The sequence below is a fragment of the Myripristis murdjan genome, chromosome 15 (genome assembly GCF_902150065.1).
Source record: "Myripristis murdjan chromosome 15, fMyrMur1.1, whole genome shotgun sequence".
In the NCBI taxonomy this organism is placed as follows: Eukaryota; Metazoa; Chordata; class Actinopteri; order Holocentriformes; family Holocentridae; genus Myripristis; species Myripristis murdjan.
The window spans coordinates 29,347,093-29,355,339 of NC_043994.1; the positions used below are offsets into that span (position 1 = coordinate 29,347,093).

At 42.9% G+C, this 8,247-nt stretch overlaps 1 protein-coding gene across 1 annotated transcript in view; it reads right to left on the reverse strand.

The window, feature by feature from the left end:
• fancl (FA complementation group L) overlaps window positions 1-8,247 on the reverse strand; it is a 29,776-nt gene that overhangs the window by 2,235 nt on the left and 19,294 nt on the right. The window contains exons 8-12 of the mRNA XM_030070775.1: window positions 5,973-6,123; window positions 4,824-4,907; window positions 1,856-1,901; window positions 1,129-1,210; window positions 21-137 (exon numbers count right to left, since the gene is read on the reverse strand). Coding sequence (XP_029926635.1) covers window positions 21-137; window positions 1,129-1,210; window positions 1,856-1,901; window positions 4,824-4,907; window positions 5,973-6,123 — 480 coding nt within the window. The remainder of the gene's footprint in view (window positions 1-20; window positions 138-1,128; window positions 1,211-1,855; window positions 1,902-4,823; window positions 4,908-5,972; window positions 6,124-8,247) is intronic.

The following is an 8,247-nucleotide window of genomic DNA, read 5'->3' on the forward strand; positions in this document are numbered from 1 at the left end:
GTGTGTGTGTGTGTGTGTACCTCATACAAACAGGCCTGGTGGAAGGGCTGGCCACAGCGAGGATCATTGCACACTTGATCAGGGATTGCAGCTTCCAGCCGATAGGAGTAACAGATCCCACACTCAACGCTGAAGCTCTGCACAACACACACACACACACACACACACACACACACACACACACAAAATGAAGTAAAAAATATGCATCATGCATCCTCATACGACGCACTTCAATAGACTCTTAGAGGTACAGATGCAGGTCCTCCTTGCTCCTGAGCTGGAGGAGGCTGAGGACTCGGGCGGGGCCGGTGTTAACTGGCTGCTCAGCCCACTCGAGTGATAAACAAGTCTCTAGTTAAAACTGCAGCACCGCTCGTGACATCACCTTTTACTCCCAGCTCCCCATGCTTCCTCTCTCCCAGCCCACCTCCAGTCCCACCCGCTTCTTTTCTTTCTCTCCTTCCAATCCCATCATCTCACACACACACACACTCTCTCTCTCTCTCTGCTCTCGTTTGCATTTTGGTGTAATGAGAAGCTCCTGTTTTTCTGGAGCTATCCATTAGGAGAGAGGATGGCAGGTAAAAAAAAAAAAAAAAAAAAGAGAAAAAAAAAAATCAACATCTGGTCAACTCAACTTTTTTGCGCTCCTCTGAATGTTAATGAAGCCGAGGCATTAATCACTGCGGCGACAGCGGATAAACAAGACGCCCTTTCAACCCATCCGCAGAGGAGGGAGGGGGGGGAGAAAAAACGAGTGTTAAAAAAAAAAAAGATAAATGGTTTTGCGTGATTAAAGCGATCTTGATAGTGCTGAGAATTCTGCCATCTTTGTTATTCTAATGATCTTATCTGTAAACAACCCAATTAAAGGGGAATTTGTGCCCACCTCTTGACGAGAAAACATATAGAGGGAAATAGGAAAAAGACAGAAAAATAGGTGATACTGTACTGTATGTCCACCCCCTTACAACTTAAAGCTCAAGCGGGCACACAAACAGTACCACACATGCATGCATAGATGTGAACACACACACGCACACACACACACACACGAGGCTCGCTAAGGGTAATCATGATGGGAATGGACATGTTTGAAATGGAAAAGGGGGCAACTGTGTGACATACAGATTTTTCGTGGGTGGCAGGTGACGGGAATTCGATCTCCAAAACATCCCGGAGGTTGTGCAAGACGCTGGAGTCCGGGTTCCTGCCAGCAGACCACAGACAGCTCCTTCACACACTAATTAAACACATGCAAATGAGCCTGCAGAGACACTGGGGGATGATTAGGAGACTTCCACCATTGGTTTAAAAAAAAAAAAAAAAAAAAAAAAAAGTGTATTTCTGCTGCTTAAAGCTAAACGGTGGTGGATTGAGATTTTCCTGAGATGTGTCATGCAGCGAGGCGAATGCTAAAACCCGTGGTGAAATGTGAAGTCTGTCTTATTTCAAAATAAAAGCTTGTGTAGGTAACTTTTTTTCCGTCATAATTTTGACAAACCACCATAATACAGAGAAAAAATCCGGTCTTACGGGCTGCTCCTGGCGGTGTAAGCTAATTTATTGAAATCTGATCGGGACAAATCAAACAACCAATCAACTCAATCCAATCATGTCCTGTGCACACGTTCGTGCACGCTCTCTTCCCGTTCAAGTTGCCGCCACCCACAAGGACATTGGTACGTGAGGGTGGGAGCGACTAGAGCGAGGTGCTGAATCTCAGGTGGGGCTGTCAAAAGTTACCTACATGAGCTTGACTCTTGTAAACCTCAACATGCAGCCACTGCTAACGCTAATGCCAGTGGTAATGATGACAAAGAAGCCCAAGAAGCAACAGGAGTTGATCTCTCACCACGAGTGCATGTTGGCGTTCAGCTTGCTCCTCAGCGGGGTCACGACTGCAACACAAAAGGAAGAGACGCAGTGAAAAACCTCCTCGTGTCCTTTCTCTTCGGTAAACACACTTTATTCAGAGAGCTGCTTAAGACCTGCAGATTTGAACCTGAGACCAAAGAAACAAAGCTGGGAAAAAAACAGCCCACAGATCAGAGCTGCTTGCCTCACCCTCCTGATTTTCTGACTCCTTATTTCCATGTCACTCTCAGTTTCCTCCCTGGCTTTCATTTCGCCAATTATTTTCTATATTTTGATCAGATTAGCGTCTGCCTCGGCTATGTTAGGTACAACAAAATACGCGACACCAAAAATAGTCTCTTTTTCGGCTGTAAGTCAACGTAAATGCCACATTTAGAGCAAATTTTTATTTTATGATCTTTTCTGATTCAGGCAAAGCAGTTTTATGTTTCAGGTCTTGGTAAGCTTTCACAGCAGCCTGACATCCCCGACCGGTTATTGACAAAGAAACAACTTTGCTCCCATTCAGCACATACAATATTGCATTAATAAAAAAATTTCCAATATTCTGTGGAAATATTTGAATGCAAGCTGAATTGTATCCCTCTTCATTCGCTTATTATGTACAGTAAGATGTAAATAGTTAAAGTAATGTAATTCGCTCAATTTCTTTCCACAAGGAAATAAAAGACGTACTTGCAGTTTTCATACTGTATTTTTTTACACATGAAAGGTCAAGTAATAAGAAGAACGCAATAAGAATGCAAGTAATAAGGTCACTGAATTACCCCACCGCCTTTTTGTTGGAAGGCCAGTCTGGGTTAAGTCTGCATATGGCGAAGCTGTTTAACTATGAAAGCCGGCCGTAGAAAAACAAAACAGAAACGAGTCAACCTCTTCAACTCTGCCGGTCCAGTCGGTGGGTTCATCGTTACTACAGACTCAACAGAACTTCACTTTAAATTCAAGTGGAGATCCAAAGGTTTCCAAAGATTGCAAATGTGTCCCGCTGAATTACAAGGAAATGTATATAAAATTATGCACAAGACACTTCTCTGTTTTCTATCTGATCCAAAGCTGCAGCCGTAAAACAGCTGCATAGTGGGTTTAATATTTCACTCAATGTAAGTTAACAACACAAATAAAGGATGAGGCATTGCCGTACAATATGGTAAATGAAAACCATTCTAACTTTGAGGCTACATAATGGGGAACTTAAGGGAAAATCAGAGTTTAAGGGGTTAACAGTGTTTCACAAAGCAGATATAATGAGTTGCATACCATTAAGCTAAGAGTAGCCAGGCAGTGCAAAACATGCTGCTGTGTGGTGCGAACACATTCTGACTCTTTGGAGGAGCTTAAATTTGGCAAATTTCTTGGCATTTTTTCCCCAGACTTTTTAGGCACCTCCTTTATTGGGTAAGCCCTCAGAAAATTAGACCGCATCTGTAAGACACAGTGCGCGCGGCCCTCAAACACTGTCTGTTATTTGACAGCAGCCCGGTTCAAAACAGACAAGAGCGTCACCACTGTCAGATATGAACCATCATTACTTTCTCTGTTCCACAGGGGAGCTTTGTCTCCGTGCAGCGCTCATCACTTTCACTGTTTGTTATTCCTACATGCAAAAAGCAATATTTCTGCGCGACCCCTCGTATTTGAGGGTCGCCGCCTGCCTCCCGTCTTGGCGGCTGAAGTGTGTGTGTGTTTAATATCTTTTGAGTTTCATTGCTAGGCAACTGCCTGGGAGTTGCGTGACCTTGGGTTTACAGAAACAATCGCCGACAATTGACGGGGACTTAAATAGAAAGCGCCAAACCTCGCCAGCTGGCTCCAGTGTTGGTGTGGTGAGAATGAAAACGTGCCATTCTGGAAACAAGTCCTCTGACATGAGGACAGACCACAGTCAACACAACCAGCCAGGTAGTCGTTGAAGTATGCAGAGTTCAATACTGAAATAACAATGCTATTCCTGCTCCTTTTTTATTTACAGAGTTTCATTGATCTGACTTGAATGAGAATGGGAAAACAAGCAGCACTTGTGCCGTGGAGCCCGGGCCAAAGCTCTCCAGGCAGATTGGCTAGCAGAGAAAAGCCAGGATACACTAAAGTGATATCAGCATTGTAAAAAGGCTCAGGACACACCCATTCCCATTACATCCTAAATTAACAAAGCAAACCCAACGCCAGTCACTTGTAAAGGCTGTAAAAGTCTTATGAAAATGGGACATTGAGGCATTTCTGCTCAAGCAAAGTGTCAGACGACTGCTGTACTGTGATATTTTTGATTTTGCAGAGAAGGAGGAAACTTTAAAAAATTGCTTTCACAGCCGAGGAGCCAGAGCAGGAAAAGCGCTGCTGCAATTTATCCGCAGGAGTTAATTGATTTCTGGGTGTTGTTGAAGTCTCCGTGATGAGTCGTGCAGGTGAGGATACTTCCTCATCCTTTCTGCCAGTCTCTTCAAACAGATTTTTTTTTTTTTAACCATTAAGCTACTGATGTTTGTATTATTTTAGATGAAAAAAAAAAAAAAAGAAAGTCACGCATCTGTTTAAATCTGCGCCGGCAACTCTCCGTCCACCGTCCACACACTGATGGAAATGGAACGGCCCTAATTCGACTATTGTCTGTGCGGTCACAACTTTGATCTGATCCACTGATCTACAATCTACTCGATATCAACTTCACAAAAATGTGTATCGTTAAAAAAGTCCATGTCCATAGATGAAGCGGCTTATCCCAAACTTAAGGGCAACAGCCAATCACAAAGCTTCCTGATGGCTTTGAAGAGTCTATTACGAGTATTACATTATGGTCAATACAATCAGCCATAAAGCGTGTGGCGATGAAAAATACTTCCTGACTCTTCTCTTTCCTCAATCAAAAGGTCCAAGGTAAGAGACTCCGGAGCCTCTGAATTTCTTCCCTGCTGTATCGGGTTAGTGTTAGTGGAGGTCCTACCCACCGTGCTCGGCTCCCAGCAGGCAGCACTCCGGCAGCATCTTGGGGTGTCTGGGATCCACCTCCACCTTGATGGAGACGTTGTTCCCTGCATCGGCAGACACACGTGTGTTTTTTACCCTCCTGCTTTCTGAAGTCGTGTTACTGCATCTGTATGTTGACTGTCTACACACTGATGGCTACTGAAGTCAACCGGGACACCAACAGAGAACATATAAGCACATCAAAACATAATATGTGACAAAACGATTCTAGATAATGTCGCATTATTGGTATTGGACGATATTGGCTTTCCAATTAAATACTGTATCGGCCCAAAATGAGAATTTCTGCCGATATGTGAAATAGGTCAAACCTGCCCTGGTTGTCCAGGTCGTCCACGCCTGGTTAAATACGATGCGTCTTATAGTTTTGTTTGAAAGAGTGTTTTACATAACATACGTTGAGGTAGAGGTCGCCCAGATAATTTACAAATTTTTAAAGCATTGTATTTTATGTTTGCATCTGCCAGTAGGCCGTCATGATAAGAGTAGCCTTAATAATGTCAATCCTACTGCAGGAGAGACTTGATGTTCTCTGCCATTAGGTGGAAAAAAAAAAAAGTTCATATATTGTCTGAGTATCGGCACAAGCAATCAGCCAAAAGACTCTCCTTTACACTGAACTGAATGGAGACAGATGGATGGGAAGTGGTCATGTTGCTGCACTTTGCCTCTTTTAGGAGATTTCCTGGTTGAGAAAAGTTGAGAAAAGTTCAACTTTTTTTTTTTTTTTGCGGAGACCACATGATGTGGAGTGCTCATTTTAGTGAGCAAATCAATCAGTGTAGGATTCCATTAACCAGAATGAAAATGGAGAAAGTTAACTGGTAGAAAAGTTGGGAGTTGTTACGCTGATCAGGGGGAGTCGGTATGGGAGCGCACCGGCTCTGTTTTGGGAGTTTCTGCTAAGTGGCTGAGAGTTGGACCTCAGCTCTGTCAGTTCACAGTGGCAGCTAAGGGAGCTAGTCATTACCGAATGTGTGTGTGTGTGTGTCACGCGACCTGCTTTTCATTACCGGCACAAAATGAGCTTAGGCAGTGCTACTCCAACGGCAAAATGCAGAACAGCGTGACCGTGCCCTAACGGGTGAAACTCCTGAGTTACACAGTACCGATGGCGATCCGCCTCATGGTGTCGGCCCGGCTGGGTTTTTCCGGCTCCAGGATCCAGGTCTCGCGGTCGATCTCGTCCAGGACGGCCCAGAAATCCGCCAGGGACTCCAAAACCAGCAGGAACTGGCTGTGGAGCTGCTCCAGAGTGCTCTGTCAGCCCAGACCAGAACAAAGCATAATGGTCAGCTGCACCCACTCACATGAAATATAAAAGGTGCCCGCTCTGTGTGAAATGCAAAATTCTGTGACTTTTAAATTTTTTTTTCATGACTAAAATGTTTAATTTCCATCCGCTACATAAACTCAACATGGCGTTTGTTTTCCTAGACCAACATTTTAAACACATTTCAGATTCAGAGGTCTAATGATAAAGCTTATTGTAGTGTTGTATTCCACAAGGAAACTAAACATTGCATGAACACGATGGAAAATATGTCCAGTTGATGAATTGAGGCCAGTGAAATTCATTCATGATAATCTATGACTTGTCTGAAGAATTTATTAAATTCCCCGATTTTCCCTGTCTGGAATAGACTTCTCAAAATTCCACGGCTCTCCAGAAATTCCCCGACCTGCGGGAACCCTGAATTAACTTTTCAGACTGCCTCGGAGACATTTTCTTCATCGCTGCTGAAGATCACCGTTTCCAACCAGCACCCATCAGCACCCTCGACCCTACATCGACTTATTTTTAGATTTATTCACCTCTGCTACAGCAGGAATACGCAGGAATTTCCAATGTAAATGCATGTATTATAAATACAACCTTTTGTTCAATTTACTTGACCTCATTCAACTTTAAGTACAGAAGCAGAGAAAAGAATTTGATTGCAAATGAACAGTTAATACAATAAATGTCTAGTTTCAGTCCTCTGGCTAAAGTGAGAGTTGAGGTTCAAAGTACGTGGGCGATAATAAAACAAAAACTACTGTTGTGTAAAATGTATGTTGTGTTGTCATTATTACTTTTGTTTGCCGCAATAAGTCAAACTTCTTTTATTAAAAGTGAAAACTCATTATTGTGATAAAACAGCGAGATTTGGAAATATTGATATTTTAACCGTGGGGGAAAATCTGTGGATTAAAATCAGCTGTGCAGTGCTGAAGCCTCGGTGAGGGGTAAATTAAGCTAATGGAGTACAGCATGCCTTGGAAACAAATTGTTATTAAAATGATGTCTACAGTCTACATTCCAAAGACTGGGCAACAGAGACGAGAGAGAAAGAGAGAAAGGGAAAGGCAGAGAGAATTGAGCTGTGGACATTTTTTATGTTTTCTTTTATCAGACTTTATTCTTTAATTTCAGCACTTTGAGCACGGCAGTGAAATACCGACAGGTTATAAACTTTGGTTAGTTTTTGATACAGCCTGCTGCACGGTGCTACTTCTGCGGCACCTCATTTAAGGCAATTTGAGTGAATTGAGAGTGCTGGTGGTGATTGACCAGTTGGTAAAAATTCAAGCAACTTAAAGCACACACACACACCCACACACACACATGCGCACACACACACACACACCTACACACACACACAAACACAGAGGAGGAGAGAAAGGGAAGCTGATGGAGGTGTGGGAGAGCAATAAAGATGGAATGAGAGGAAAAAATTAGGGGAAAAAATGAACCAAAAATTATGGGTCATTGTGCCAGCACAGTGCACACAATTAAGCATCGTCCAGGTGCTGAGAGCCTCGGCAATTACAGCCCAATTAATGCCAGTGGCATGATTACGGTTACAGCTCAGGATAACTACACTAGGCCCAGTTTAAAACGAAAAAAAAAAGAGAGGTAGAAGAAGAGCTGGTAATTGAATTCCTGCTGTATTTGAGTGGCAGAACATGGGTGAGAGTGTAATGGAGTGAGAAAGTGAGAGAGAGAGTGACAGTATCTTAGAGATTTGCTCCTTCAGCGTCTCAATCAGTCCTCTGTCTAGTTATGATAGACTTTGACTGACCTGAATTTGACTCGTGAAAACAGCCAGTCGGGCTGAAACACTTCACTCCTCTGCGCCTGGACGCCACCAAACTTTGTGACAGCGCTTTAAAAATTTATTTATAGCCATCTGTTCTTTAATGACGAGTAGCTAATTAAAAAAAAAAAAGCGTAAAAGTTGCGCTATTGTGAAAAGTTAATTGAATTTCACCACCTTAGTTGCAATTTTTCCCCTTTGCATGTTTAATCCACATGATATCACATGGACTTTTGCGGTAGAAGTAAGTAAGTAGAAAGACAGGACATACTAACAATATAAACTTATAATAAAGCACAATGCT